Source organism: Jaculus jaculus, chromosome 5, assembly GCF_020740685.1.
Source record: "Jaculus jaculus isolate mJacJac1 chromosome 5, mJacJac1.mat.Y.cur, whole genome shotgun sequence".
NCBI lineage: Eukaryota > Metazoa > Chordata > Mammalia > Rodentia > Dipodidae > Jaculus > Jaculus jaculus.
The window spans coordinates 165,507,387-165,522,450 of NC_059106.1; the positions used below are offsets into that span (position 1 = coordinate 165,507,387).

At 52.1% G+C, this 15,064-nt stretch overlaps 1 protein-coding gene across 2 annotated transcripts in view; it reads right to left on the minus strand.

Moving 5' to 3' along the window:
• Prdm15 (PR/SET domain 15) overlaps nucleotides 1–15,064 on the minus strand; it is a 68,827-nt gene that overhangs the window by 32,320 nt on the left and 21,443 nt on the right. For both annotated transcript variants that reach the window (XM_045150493.1, XM_045150492.1), the window contains exons 7-11: nucleotides 6,047–6,286; nucleotides 3,746–3,881; nucleotides 2,332–2,513; nucleotides 2,060–2,154; nucleotides 1,623–1,710 (exon numbers count right to left, since the gene is read on the minus strand). In XM_045150493.1, the coding sequence (XP_045006428.1) occupies nucleotides 1,623–1,710; nucleotides 2,060–2,154; nucleotides 2,332–2,513; nucleotides 3,746–3,881; nucleotides 6,047–6,286 (741 nt within the window). The remainder of the gene's footprint in view (nucleotides 1–1,622; nucleotides 1,711–2,059; nucleotides 2,155–2,331; nucleotides 2,514–3,745; nucleotides 3,882–6,046; nucleotides 6,287–15,064) is intronic.

Here is a 15,064-nt window from a genome sequence, read left to right on the forward strand (position 1 = left end):
GAGAAAACTCTGGGTGTTGTGGGCACACGCCTTTCATCCTAGCACTTGGGAGGCAGAGGTAGGAGGATCGCCATGAGTTCGAGGCCACCCTGAGACTCCACAGTAAATTCCAGGTCAGCCTGGGCTAGAGTGAGATCCTACCTCAAAAAAACAAAAAAAAAACAAAAAAAAAAAAGGAAAAAATCAAGAGAATAAAGAAATGCTCTTTCTCAATATTGACTGCTGCACTAAACACGGGGGCTTTTGCCACCCTAAATATGAGACTTTTGAGAATCCTGGTCCCCTTAGCTCTGCAGATCCTTGAAGGACCACCGGAGGGCGACACCAGCCCCACTCAAGACAACTGAGGCCACTATCTGCCTGAGGCCACACCGGCCAGGCGTGTGACAGGTTCTGGTGGCGTACCACCGTGCGGAGGACACGCAGCACGGGCGGCCACTGGAGGCAGACAATCCTGCGGCCCACTGGCATCTTCCAGCAGCCAGAGCTCAGGAAGCATGGGCCCCTCAGAACAACCTTGTCACTGAGGCCCCAGAGCCGAGGACAGAGGAAACCAGCCACAGTTGCAATCGGAAGCCATCAAAGCCAAAGGAACAAGAAAACAGCTGACAGAGGTGCTGGCATCTGGAGGCAGGCCAGGCAGGCAGGAGCAGGGGACATTCAGAGACTTAACAGCCACCAGGTGCCTCCACAGGATTCAGCAGAGGCACAAGCGGATAGCGCGATCACAGGAAGGGTGGGCGTCGAGGGCTAACCTGCAGGTCTCTAGGCTGACTGCCTGTGGCCACCCTTCCAGGGGCTCTGGGAACCCTAGACAGACAGAACACAAGGCTTCGGTGACTCTCCCTCGCTGCTCCCTTGGGTTCACTGCCTGGGCCTGGGCTACATGGCCAGTGCTGAGAAGCAGGGGAGGTCCGACCCCCCCCCCCCAGAGCACAGAGCATCTGGGAGCCGGTCAGGCAGGATGGGGCATCCTGCTGGACCCCGACCCCACGCCGCCATGGGCATCTTACTCCATGCTCAGATTTCCACAGCTTAAGTTCACTAGTCAGCTGTAAACCTGCCTGAGAGATAGACGGGGCCTAAGACGATCCTGAGTCCGGAGACTCAGCTGCATCCAACACAGACAGCTGGCTCAGAACACTGCAGCTTCTGGCCTCATTCAAGAAACATGAGTTCCCACTTTTTTTTTGAGGTAGGGTTTCGCTCTAGTCCAGGCTGACCTGGAATTCACTCTGGAGTCTCAGGGTGACCTTGAACTCACAGCAATCCTCCTACCTCTGCCTCCTGAGTGCTGGGATTAAAGATGCGCATCACCACTCCTGGCCCTACTTTTTTTTTAAGAGTGGTGGACAGAAGCAGGCTCAGTACCCAAAGTAGCCACAAAGTCCCCAGCGAGGTGCGGAAAGGGGACATGGGAGAGCGAAGGCTTGGCCCTTGTGTTGATCTCCCACGGTCCGAGAACACAGAGCTGGTCTGACATGGCCGATTCAACCCTTCTTGCTTAAAGCAGGAGGGGCAGAGAGATGCCCAAGTGGCTATGTGCTAGACGCAGCAGCCACTTCCTCCCGGAGCTCCGGGTGTGCCTGGCTACCTGCGGGCGCCGCACTGGGGCGCCTCACCTGTCCTGCAGTTGTGAAACTCCAGCGCGCTCTCCATGCGGAAGGTCTTCCCGCAGCTGCCGCAGCGGTAGCGGTAGTCGCCGTCCACCTGCTCAGAAGCGCACACGGTCAGCAAGGCAGAACGGCACATGAGCCAAGCACAGGCGCTCCCTTGGGGTGCTGTTCTAGCAACTTCTAAGGCAGGCTACCCTACAACTTCTCTCCTGTTCTATGAGGACCACACTCTTGCTGTCCAACTGCCCTAGAAAGAGACTCTCCCACCCAGGCCATACTCCAAATGCCAGCCACCCAGGTTCCACCCGCTGCCTTCGTCTGTGGGCATGGGGCTGGCAAGGGGGTGGTGGTGGCCAGGGCCTCAGGTCACACGGGGACAGCCTCCCACTGGAGCTCCATAGCAGATAGTTGTGAGCAGGTCAAGCATGCAGGGCTGCACCTACCTCATTCCTGCTGTGCTTGTACGAGACGTGCTGCTTCAGACTCTCCTTGCGGCTGAAGAGCTTTGCACACTCCTCACACTTAAACAGCTTGTCACCTAAAGAAGCAGCCAGCAGAAAGTGGACTCACTGCCTCAGGCACTGCTCAGCAAGGGGCGCCTGCCTGCGCAAGCTGAGGCCTTGCAGGCCCGGGGTGCCCTCGGCACTGCTCTGTGGGCACCGGCCCTCCGCCGGGCCGAGGGCCAGGACAGCCAGGCGGCGGGGCAGGCTCTCACCGTGCGAGCGCACGTGCCGGCTCAGGTTGCTGCTGTTCTGGAAGACCTTGCTGCAGGTGCCGCACTGGTGCACCCGCTTGTGCTCCCCCAGCTGCCGGACGAGCTTCCGCCGGACGCCGTGCCTGCTGGACAGAACCAAGCCCCTCTTGAGGGCGATCGTGCTGCTGGTGTGATGCGTGAACCTGCCGGAGACACGGACCCGTGGTCAGGAACAGGTAAGATCCCGGGTGTGCGGGGACAGCAAATGTCCCCAGCCACAGGCGCCTTGGAAACGGCCTCCTTCCACACTGCCTAGGTACACCAGGTCTTCCTGTCCTCCCTTGACCTTGACTCGAGTCCGCTCTTGTACTTGACCCCTCTACCTTCCTCCTGTTAAGTGTGCTTCTCTTAACCAGCACATGAACCCCTCCAGGTGAACAGATAGTGTGTACGTACATAATAAACAGGGTTTGGGGAGACGGCTCACTGGGAAAAGTGCTTGCTACACAAGCAGGAGGCCCTGAGCTCGGATCCCCCACACCCTTGTAAAATACTAGCAGTAGTAGCATGTGCCCCAAATCCCCGTGCTGGGGTGAAGGAGACAGGAGGTTCCCAAAGACCTGCTGGCCAGTTAGTCTAGCTAATCAGTGGGTTCCAGGTTCACTGAGAGACCCTGCTTCTGAAGGCCAAGAGGGATGGGAGACGTCCAATATTCAGTCCTGATCTCCACATGCATCTGGCTTATGTGGGTCCCAGGGAATTGAACCTGGGTCCTTTGGCTTTCCAGGCAAGCGCCTTAGCCGCTAAGCCATCTCTGCAGCCCATGCTGGTACATTTTGACAACAACCCTAGAGACTCAGAAAGTGTCACCTGTGTATATGCTCAGTGACTAAGAACTGCTTAAGCATGAGGGCCCCTTGGGCGAGAGACTGCCGAACCCGACTCCCCGTAACAAGCTGGGTTTAGTCACGACATCTGTAGCCCATCTGCCTAGGGCGGAGACCAGGGAATTGCCGGGGCTCCCTCAACTGACAGCAGAGCTGGGTTGAGGGAGAGACTCCATCTCAAGGAAATCCATGGATGAGAAATAAGAGGACACCTGACATTTTCCTCTGGCCTCTGAAGGCACATGCATGGGGCAAATACATTTGCACATACACGTGCATATATGACATTATCACATACACACATGCAAAACAATATGGTCACAGTGGCAAATTTTCTGTTAGGGATTTACCACAGTCACAAAACATGTTTCAGTTTTCACTGTAATGAACTGTGAAAATCCCAAGATCCAGAACATTCCTCACGCCTGAGTAACCCCGGTCTGAAGCGATAAAGCCCATCCTGCTGGGAGATGCTGTCCCTCTAGCACGGCCACGTTGCCCCTTTGTGCTCTGTCCCGGGGACAAGCGGTGCGCAGTGCCGGACTTACTTGGGCCCCGAGCTGACGTCGTTGGTGGGGGTGGACAGCTTCCCTAGGACCAGCTCCATGATCCGCTCATCGGAGGTGGCACCTGCATGCCCAGGCTCATCAGGCGGGACCTCGGTGACAATCTCTGCCACTTGCTCTGTGGAGAGGGGATGCAGTCAGCCCAACCAGCGCCAGCTCAGGGACAGGACACCTCAAACCCAGGAGACCCGCTACAAACCCATGGTTCCCAACCACCCGGGTTCTCACAGGGAGAAAACTTGGATACTTCAGAATCTAAACAGTTATCTGCGTATAAAGCAAAGCAACATGTTTTCTCAACCCCAACCAAAGTCACAACTCGTGATTCCTTCTCAAGCATGGTATCACATAACTTTAATCTCTATACCAGCCAGAAACACCTTAGCAAGCTCTCATAGCTTTTCAAATGAGTTCTGAAGGAGATTTAGAAATATCATATTTTAGCCGGGCATGGTGGTTTATACCTTTAATCCCAGCACTAGGGAGACAGAGGTAGGAGGATCACCATGAGTTTGAGGCCACCCTAAGACTCGATAGTGAATTCCACGTCAGCCTGGGCTATAGTGAGACCCTACCTCGAAAAACCAAAAAAGCAACTTCAAAAGGCAGATGTCCATTTATACAGGCCCAGGGCAGGAACGGGGTGAATGAAGTATGGAGGATCCAAGCACTGTGTCACCCGGGCACAAGCAACATCCAGGAAACAGCCCTTCCCGCCCTTCCCATGTGCTTTGCCTATCTATAGCGGGGCTGGGATCTCCAAGTGCTCCTTCTCATGTCCAGACAATTCCACACCATGCATGAACCCAGCCCTGGCCGAAGAGGGGAGGAGGAAATTGGAGAATGTTCCAAGAAGGCTAACCCTTTGAATCCCCAAACCCCCCGCCCTCTTTGTAAGCAAGGTCTCACTATAGCCCATGGTAACCCAGAAGTTACTCGGTAGCCCAGGCTGGCCTCAAACTCATGGTAATCCTCCTGCTTCAGCCTCCTGAGTGCTGAAATTAAAGGCTTGCACTGCCACACTCAGCTCCTGAATTATCTTTGTAATTCCAAAGATTGTTTCCTATTTCCAAGAAACAAATCTTGGGCTATCCCAGACAGTAAAATTAAAAGGTGTTCATTGAGAGGGGCTAGCACCGAGCACCTGCCTTGTCCTCAAGGCCCGTAAGTGAGGCCGACAGGCATCTGTAGGGCCAAATAGCTCAGGCAGGGGCCACATAAGGAAGCAGAACCCTGATCTGTGGAGGACCATGTGGGTTTGACAGAGGATCCAAACTCCCTCCAAACTCAACTAAGGACACTGAACAATCAAAAGAATGAATTCTAGCTGGGGCCGGGGCCAGCAACGTGTCCACCCACGGGCAGTGGGCAGCAACACACCGTGGTCTGAACACTGCTCAGCTACCAGGAGAGCTGAGATGGACAGACACAGCATGGCCAAGAGTGGTGGTTTGATTCAAGTGTCCCCCAGGGACTTGGGTGTTTTGAATGCTAGGTTCCCAGCTGATGGAGACTGGGAATTAATGCCTCCTGGGGGGAGTGTGTTGTTGGGGGAGGGCTTATGGGTGTTATAGCCAGTTTCCCCTTGCCAGTGTTTGGCACACTCACCTGTTGCTTTTGTCCACTTTACATTGGCCAGGGGGTGATGTTCACCCTCTGCTCATGCCATCGTTTTCCCTGCCATCATGGAGCTTACCCTCCAGCCTGTAAGCCAAAATAAACCTTTTTTCCCCCAGGAGCTGCTCTTGGCCAGGTGATTTCTACCAGCAATGTGAACCTGGCTGTGACACCAAGGCTCACACTTTGGTGAAGAAGCCAGACACAAGCCGGGCCCTGTGGCACAGGTCTGTAACACCGGCTAGTCGGGAATCTTTACCAGGAAGATTGAGAGTTCAAGGTCAGCCTGCACTGCATAGCAAGTTCAAGGCTAGCCAGGGCTTCATATAAGACTGTCTCAGAAACAAACAAAGGCAAATAGATGGAGCTCCAGCAGTTACACTAATCCACTCTTAAGACAGTGTGCAGAGTGGCAAGGAGCTGGGAATGCCTCTCCGTCCTGACGAGGGGCCGGCTAGCCAGGTGCCCAATTGTGAAAATTCACCACCTGCACGTTTTGTGGGATAAAATGTACTATGTGACAATCACACTTGGACAGTTGTTTGAGGTACAGGAAAAGGGCTGAGAAGCCCTTTCCACATGAGCCCTCCATGACAAGATGTCACCCAGTGGTCAGGGACATGGGCTGTGCACCCTCAACCCAGCGCAGGCCCCGCCGGCCCTCACCTGCAGGCGCCTTGTCCTCAACGATGACCAGGGGCTGCTCGGCTTTGGACGCTTTGGGTTTTCTCCCCCTTCGAGGCTTTTGCTTGGGCTCTTTGGTGGCCCTGACACCCTGGCCGCTCCCACTCTCCGCTGCGGCGGGAGGCTCTCCCTGGGGTGCGTCCGGCTCCTTCTCCGGAGCTGCCTCGTGCTGGCCACCTGCAGGAAGGCTTTTGGCTTGCTCCAGGTGGCTCAAAAGATGTTCTGCAAAGAGAGACCAGCAGCTCAGAACTCAGCACCTGCCCACTGTCAGCCTCATCTCACAGGCTCTCTTCACCCTGTTTGCTGAGTGTGCCCCTGCTCTATGATGATCCATCTCTACTGTCAGCCTGACAGGATCTAGAATCACCCAGGAGCTAACCTCTGGGCATGTCTGTGAAAAAGTTTCTAGATTAGGATGACTTCAAGGTAGGATCTCAGTGTAGCCCAGGCTAACCTGGAACTCTCTCTGTAGCCCCAGGCTGGCCTCAAACTCACACCAATCCTCCTATCTGTGCCTTCTGAGTGTAAATTTGCTTATTTCCAGCTGACAGAAAGCCCCAGGCATGACCTAAGAGTGTCTACTAGAGAAATGCATGGGAGGGTGAGGCCAGGGGGCCACGCGGAGGGGATGCCCAGCAGAGGGGAGGTAGACGTGACACAGACTCGCTCCCTGGGTCATAGGACACCGGGCAGCAGCAGGAGGAAGTGGCAGGAGACAGCTGACTAAGCACACAGATGGTCGGGGAACTTTTGCGCAAAGTCAGGCCTCAGACTGGTTCTTCCCAAGGCAAATCTGAACTGAGTCAACCTCAGGCTCAAGTGGCATCATCCTGCCTCCCCGCAGATGCCCGTGTTAGGTGGGTCCCCGAGGACCCAGGTCTTTAGGAGGCAAAGGCGGTGAGAAAGCAGACACAGCACGGTGTGAGCTCACTCTGCAGCCCAGGTTAGCCTTGAACGCACTCATGCTTATCCTCCTACCCCAGGCCCTGTGCTGGGGTTTCAGGCCTGTGCCACCACTCCCCACTTGAAACTGTTTGTTGAGACAGCAATTTCCTAGGCTATTACTTCAAGTCTTTTAATTGTGCTCTTCAAATCTTGCATTTTTGTGATTTTTTTAAAAAATATTTTATTTTTATTTATTTATTTGAAAGAGAGATACAGAAGTAGGCAGGGAGACAGAGAGCAAGAATGGGTGCGCCAGGGCCTCCAGCCACTGCAGACGAACTCCAGATGCATACGCCCCCTTGTGCATCTGGCTTACGTGGGTCCTGGGGAATCGAACCGGGGTCCTTTGGCTTTGCAGGCAAGCGCCTTAACTGCTAAGCCATCTCTCCAGCCCCTTTTGCAGTCTTTTTTATGGGACTTACTAATTGTACGGCAGATATATGAAAATCTTCCATGATGAGACTGGCTTTTGCCATTTCTACTCATAAAGCTATGCTGTTTTGCCTTGATCGTCTCTAGCCTATAAGGTCAAGGAAGCTTAGACACAAAGGAGAACAGAGCTTTGAATGTGGTTCTTCTGGAGAATTATTCATTGTCAGTGCTTAGATTAGAAAACAAAATGGCTTCTAAAAATCAATGAACCTTCAATTTAATGATCAGAAATGAATGGTACCAAAAAAAAAAGAATAAAAAGGAGTCAGACTTGGTGGCACATGCCTATATTTCCAGCACTTGGGCAATGGAAGCGCGAGGCCCCTAAAGGTCAGGGTCACCCTCAGCTACACAGTGAGTTCAAGGCCAGCCTGGGCTACATGAGACTCTGTCTCAAAAAAATCAAAATCAGACTGGAGAGATGGCTTAGTGGTTAAGGTGCTTGCCTGAGAAGCCTAAGGCCCCATGGTCTGTTCCCCAGAACCCACATAAGCTGGATGCACCTGGTGGCAGATGCACCTGGAGTTCATCTGTCACTTTCTTGCAAAGCCTGACGGCCAGGGTTCAATTCCTCGGAACCAATGTAAAGCCAGACGCACAGAGTGGTACTTGCATCTGCAGTTCACTTGCGGCAGCAGGAGGCTCTGGGGTGACCATTCTCTCTCTGTCTCTCTACTTACAAGTATATAATAAATAAAATAAAATAAAAATTAAGCCGGGCATGGTGGCGCACGCCTTTAATCCCAGCACTCGGGAGGCATAGGAAGGAACATCACCATGAGTTGGAGGCCACCCTGAGACTACAGAGTGAATTCCAGGTCAGCCCGGGCTAGAGTGACACCCTACCTCACACGCCCCCCCCCCCAAAAATTAAATCAAAACCAAAAACCTGAAAACAATAAAAGCAGAAATTGCTTTTTGAAAAAGAAAATACAATAGAAATAAGGTTAAAAGTTGATTCTTTAAGATGGCTAACAATACTATTAAAAGTCCAACACTTTGCAGGGTGTGGTGGTACACGCTTTTAATCCCAGCACTCGGGAGGCACAGGTAGGAGGATCGCCATGAGTTCGAGGCCACCCTGAGACTCCATAGTGAATTCCAGGTCAGCCTGTGCTACAGTGAGACCCTGAATCATGTCTAGATACATAAAATACCAAATGCAACATAAGTGGTTTTCAAGTAGTTATACTATAATTGGGAATAATGACAAGGAAAATGATCTGAAAATATTCAGTATAGACTTTTTTGGATTTTTAAAAACTAAGTGGGAAGGTCAAGAGAAGGTAATGGGAGGCAGATGTGATCAAAATACATTATATACATGTAAAAGAGAGAGAAACATGGTAGATCTCTGGTACTTGTGTCAATTTGAATTTTCAGTCATTTATAGTCCAACCTATTCTAAGTATCACCTTTGTAAGTTGAAAAAAAAGCTCTAGAAACAGGCAGAAGTGGTAGTTAACATTGTATGTAGTACAGCCAAGTTGCATATTTTAACATGGCTGGTTTTATGTGTGATTTTTTTTTTATTTATCCCCCCCCTTTTTTTGAGGTAGAATTTCACTCTAGTCCAGACTGACCTGGAATTCTCAGGGTGGCCTCGAACTCATGGTGATCCTCCTACCTCTGCCTCCTGAGTGCTGGGATTAAAGGCGTGCGCCACCATGCCCAGCAATTTTTTTATTTTATTTTTTACCACACAATATAAAAACTTTAATGAAAGGTAGAAAAATGAAAAAAAATATGTATACATATATATTATTTATTCGCAAGGGGGGCGGGGAGAAAGAATGAAAATGGGCTTACTAGAGCCTTTGGCACTGCAAACAAACCTCAGATGCATGATGTGGTACTTTGTGCATCTGGCTTTCTGTGGGGGAATCGAGCCAGGCCTTCAGGTTTGGTAAGCAAGCACCTTTAACTGCTGAGCTATCTCTCCAGCCCCTGTTCTGACTATTTCTGATGTGCAGTGTTGGAAGAGGTCTGACTGGACTAGATATCATCTTCTGGTGACTCAACATGGAGGACAGACAGGGAGGGCTTTTCTCACCCCTCTGCTTCCTTCTCAAATGTCAGGTGCCTCACCAACACCACCAGCGTTCTCAAATCACAATTGTTATAAGCCAACAACTGATGCTTACAAGATTGTGGCCACAGAAATCTATTCACAGTTGTGCCACACGAGTTGTGATCAATGCTCTTTTTCCTGGTACTAATTACTGCCTTACCTTTAACCAGTTGCTCATTTTCCCATGTACAATTTGTTTTGGTAATTTTTTTTTGTATGAGTGAGATAGAAAGCTTTGGTGCACCAGGGCCTCCAGCCACTATAATCAAACTCCAGACATGTGTGACCTTGCGTGCTTGCATCACCTCAGGCATCTGGCTTACCTGGGACCTGGAGAGTTGAACCTGGGTCCTCAGGCTTCCCAGGCAAGCGCCTTAACCGCTAAGCCATCTCTCCAGCCTCCACGTACCATTTTCTCATTACCTCTAACTCCCGGCCTCTCTCCTTTCCCTGCAAATACCTGTCACCTCTTGGTCCCTCTCCTTTTTCTTCTTGGAGCCCTTGGTCTTCCTCAGCCTGGGTCAGGGCTCTGACCCTGTGGCACAGGGCAGTGCCAGGTGCTCTGGTGGCATATCCTTCTGGCCTGCTGCAGGCTTCTCACGGCCCGAGCCTCACCTTCAGTGCAAAGCTCCCTCCCGGCTTCTCCCGCGCCCAGCACAGGCCCGCCCCTCGCTGCGTGAGAACGTGCTTTCTGGCCCCTCAGTGCGTCAGGGTGGGTGTCAACACATGCCAAGTGGGTCTGACTGTGCCAGCCTGCATCGCTGCTTTCACTCTTCTGGGAAGCTTCTAGACTGCTTGACGCCTTCAGCATGCTGCTACAGTGCAGATCTGACGTTAGCTCGCCTTCCCGTCCTGACAGAGCTCCCGTGGCCCACCTTCCAGCAGCTTCCAGAGACAAATGACAGGAGGGCCAAGGTCTGAGCCTGACTGTGACACCTTGGGCTTACCTTCCCATGGGAACAACAGTTGGCGGTAAGATTTTCCAGGTGGGGGCAGGGCGAAGATGATGACGTTCTGACTTTCACATGTCCCTCTCCAAGTCATATTGAGTTCCCTGATGTAGGCAGGCCACTGTCACTCATGTGCTGGTTACCTGTTAGAAACCTGCATCCTTCAGTTTTAGGCTTTTTTGTTTTTGGTTTTTCGAGGTAGGGTCTCACCCAGGCTGACCTGGAATTCACTACGTAGCCTCAGGGTGGCCTCGAACTCATGGCGATCCTTCTACCTCTGCCTCCCAAGGGCTGGGATTAAAGGTGTCCGCCACCACGCATTTCTTCTGTGACTGATTCTCCCTCTGCCCGCCTTCTCAGTTTCCCAGCACACACAATGGGGTCTCAGACCACCCTCCGGTCTTCACATTTCTTCTCTACGCCTTATGCATCTGCCACATGCTCCTCCTTCTGGAAGGTTCCCTCAGTGCTCTTCCACCACACTGACTTCTGCTACTCCAGCTTCTGTTTCTAGTTACCTGCTGTCGCTGACGTTTCCGGTGTGTCCTGCTCTGAGGGATGCAATGCCACCCTCTCACCTGCAACAGCATTGCAGTTTGGGGGGGGGGGGTCGGGGTTTGACCACAGTCTGGGGTTTCTCAGGTTTGCTTTCCAGTTTCCTCACACAGGCAGCTTCTGTTGGTTTGGTCTCTGGCTTACACTGACCTTTCTCCCAGGCCTGAGCACCACTCTCTCTACACGAGGGTCAGTAGGCGAGCGCTCATCCTGGTGCATCCTTGGCCTCTTCTCTTGGGCTGGTCATCTTTCTTCAGAGAAACCCCTCCTCCTTCCCTCAAGCTGGAGCTGGCTCTGCCCGCCTGCAGGGAAGCCATGGGAGGAGGCTGAAACAGCTCACATTCTAGAATGTGACTCTATGGTTCCTGTAGTCAGTGCCACAGACCTCCAGGGTATCTAAAGCCCACCCAGCATTCTGCGGATGGGAAGAGAGACGTGGCTGAGGGGCCAGGAGGGCAGGATTTGGAGTGCTTCTCAGACGTGGGCCTGGCATCCTGTCCTCTCTTGGCCCCAGGCTCTGTCTCCAGCTCTTCAGGAGCAGACATGTTTCCTGGGTTCTCTGATGCTGGCCTGTGGAAGCCTGGTGGTTACTTTCGGAGCCCATCCAACACTTCCTGGCGCTCTGTGTCTCCTTCTTCTTTGTCTTTGCATTTGAATGGAATTATGGGAACCCTGGAGGGCATCAAGACCAGCACCCACTGATGGTTCACATTTAACCAGACACCCTCAGTGAACTCCTGAGACGGAAGCAGAGGTCCCCAAGGGGACATGAGTGAAACAGCAGCCTCAGAGGCCAAGGACAAAAGCCTGTTTCCCCACGCTACTGTTAACCAACTCATCTGGTCTCCTGGTGCTGTGTGCGAGTCCTACTCCAAAACACACACTGCCGGAAGTCAAGCATGTGCTGGGCTCAATCAGAGAATAAATAAACGCATAGACAGTCAAGTTCAAAACATGATTGGTTTTGGGAGTTACCCAACATGGCAAGTGGGACAAGCAGAAACTGCAGAACCAAGCCTTCCCATGCCAGCCAAGCCTCTCAGATGATGCCCTGTAGAAGGCAGCTCTAGGCACAGGGTGACAATGGCTGAGAAGGAAAAGTTTCAGCTGACATGCACATGACGGAGTCACTTCTTCTCTGCAGACTTGCACACAATACACATGTCATTTGGCTCTGGGATTGTCCACAGCTCCTGGATGTGGGGGACAAACAGGGCCCCTCTCCTCTGCAGCCAATCTCCCTGGGATCTGGCTCTGTAACCGTCTTTCATGCCTCCGCCACTCTTCCCAGCCTCTTGGCCATCAGGTTACTGTGAGCCACTCACAGAGGCTGCAGCAAAAAGAAGACCCAGTGACGCCACGGGGGGGGGGGGTCAGGGGATGTGATGGGTGGCAGCAGAGGGCAGGGCGAGGCTGCCTGCGTCTGGCCTGGTTCCAGCAGGAGCAGTCTGCAGGCTGGACCGCGGGTTACTCAGTCCCGAGCTGCTCGGCCCCCCTGTGGGTGCAGCTCTATAAACAGCTGCAGTGAGGTTTCGCTGAGTCAGTGGAAGCACATGCGTACCGGAGGCCCACCGTGAGGTGTCTGGGAACGCTGGCCTCAGAGCACACGGAATGCCCGAATGTCTACCACCTCCACGGGCAGCAGCTGGCATGACTCTATCAGCAAAGTGAGGGTATGTTTGTCTTTCAACTAAAGCTAGTCACTTGGGTGGGGAGGGGGAAGAGGGCGTGAAGATGGCTCAGTGGTTAATGGCACTTGCTTGCGAAGTATGCTGGTCCAGCTCAAATCCCCAAGCCACCCACATATGCTGGATGCAAACAGCGATGCACGAGTTGGGTCTTTGTTTGACCTAGTGTATGGACACGGGCACGCAGGTGCACAAGTGCAAATGGATAAATTCATTTCTAAAAATCTAGTCACAATCCTGGTGCGGTGGTGCATGCCTTTAATACCAGCACTTGGGAGGCAGAGGTACAGGCTACCTCGAAATACAAACAAACAAAATCTAGTCACAGCTAGGCACGGTAACTCAAGCCTTTAATCCCAGCACTTAGAAGGCAGAGGTTAAGCCAGGCGTGGTGGCGTACACCTTTAATCCCAGCACTCGGGAGGCAGAGGTAGAGGGATCGCAGTGAGTTGGAGGCCACCCTGAGACTCCATAGTAAATTCCAGATCAGCCTCGGCCAGAGGGAGACCCTACCTCAAAAAAAAAGAAGGCAGAGGTAGGAGAATCATCATGAGTTCAAGGCCAGCCTGGGCTAGAGCTAGACCCTACCTTGAAAATAAGCAAACTACACACACACACACACACGTACACACACACACACATACACACACACACACACACACGTACTGGGGAATGAACCCAAACCATCATACATTGCAAATAAGTACAATCTCCCCTGTCCAACACACAATTTTGGTGTGAGGCTACAGGGAGGTGTGCTCAGTGGCTGAAGCTTGGGGACCTACGCACACGACAGAAGTGGAGGCACACGGCTGCCATCGCAGCCCTGGGGAGGCAGAGACAAGATCAGAGCTTGCTGGAAAGCGCCAGGTTCAGTGAGAGACCCGTCTCAAAGGATGATGTGCAGATGGACTAAAGACAGCCCCTGATGTCAATCTGGCCTTTTCAGGCATACATGTGCACAGCTGCAAAAGTATGCACATACATGCTGCACATTCCCATGACCACACATGTGCACACACCACACACACCAAAAAATGTACTCATCAAGGAAAATTATTAAACAAAATAACCTGTTTTTAGATTGCTTTTTTTTGTTGTTTTTTTTTTGAGGCAGGGTCTCAGTCTAGCCCAGGCTGACCTGGAATTCACTCTGTAGTCTCACGGTGGCCTCAAACTCATGGTGATCCTCCTACCTCTGTCTTACAAGTGCTGGGATTAAAGGCGTGCGCCACCACACCTGGCTTGTTTTTTGATTTTTTTTCTTTTTATTTATTTATTTATTTGAGAGCGACAGACACAGAGAGAAAGACAGATAGAGGAAGACAGAGAATGGGCGCGCCAGGGCTTCCAGCCTCTGCAAATGAACTCCAGACGCATGCGCCCCCTTGTGCATCTGGCTAACGTGGGACCTGGGGAACTGAGCCTCGAACCGGGGTCCTTAGGCTTCACAGGCAAGTGCTTAACCGCTAAGCCATCTCTCCAGCCCCCGCCTCTTTTTTTTTTTGAGGTAGGATCTCACTCTAGCCCAGGCTGACTTGGAATTCACTAAGTAGTGTCAGGCTGGCCTCAATCTCATTGTGATTCTACTATTTCTGCTTCCCAAGTGCTGGGATTAAAGGTGTGAGCCACCACACCCAGCCCCCTAAATAGCCTTTCTTGATCAGGGGTGTGACATTTGGCATGATATCCCTATGTGCTCTGGTTTCCATAGCTGGGCCCACCCATGTCTAGAGGGGCGTTCCTCACAAACTCGTCATTCCTAGCAAACTCTGCAGCTGCAGTGCTGTTGCTGTCTTGGTGACAATAGAAGTGATTTGCTCTTCCAGGCAAAGGGAAAAATATGTTGAGACCAAAACTAAGAGGGCATTCTAGAAATACGAGACCAAGATGGCCACAGTCAGACAGTACCCAGCCATAAGAGACTGACAATCTCTGTTGAGTGACTGTGATGTTTCCCAGGAATACTCATGTTAGCTGTTTTTTTTTTTTAAGTTTATTTATTTTATTTATTTGAGAATGGGAGAGAGAGAATGGGTACGCCAAGGCCTTCAGCCATTGCAATGAACTCCAGATATATGCGCCCCCTTGTGCATCTGGCTGACGTGGGTCCTGGGGAGTCGAACCTGGGTCCTTTTGCTTTGTAAGCAAACGCCTTAACCGCTAAGCTATCTCTCCAGCCCTCATGTTAGCTTTTTTGGTGGCTAAAATCTGACCTCCCAGGTTCCAGAACATTCTGACCACTGACCTGTGATGAAAGGTCAGAGTGTTCACCCCTGGCTTCCCCGTCCATGGCTGATATGACCAGCGTCTCTTTCCACTCCCCAGGAGCTGAACGGACACTCCCAGGACACTGCAT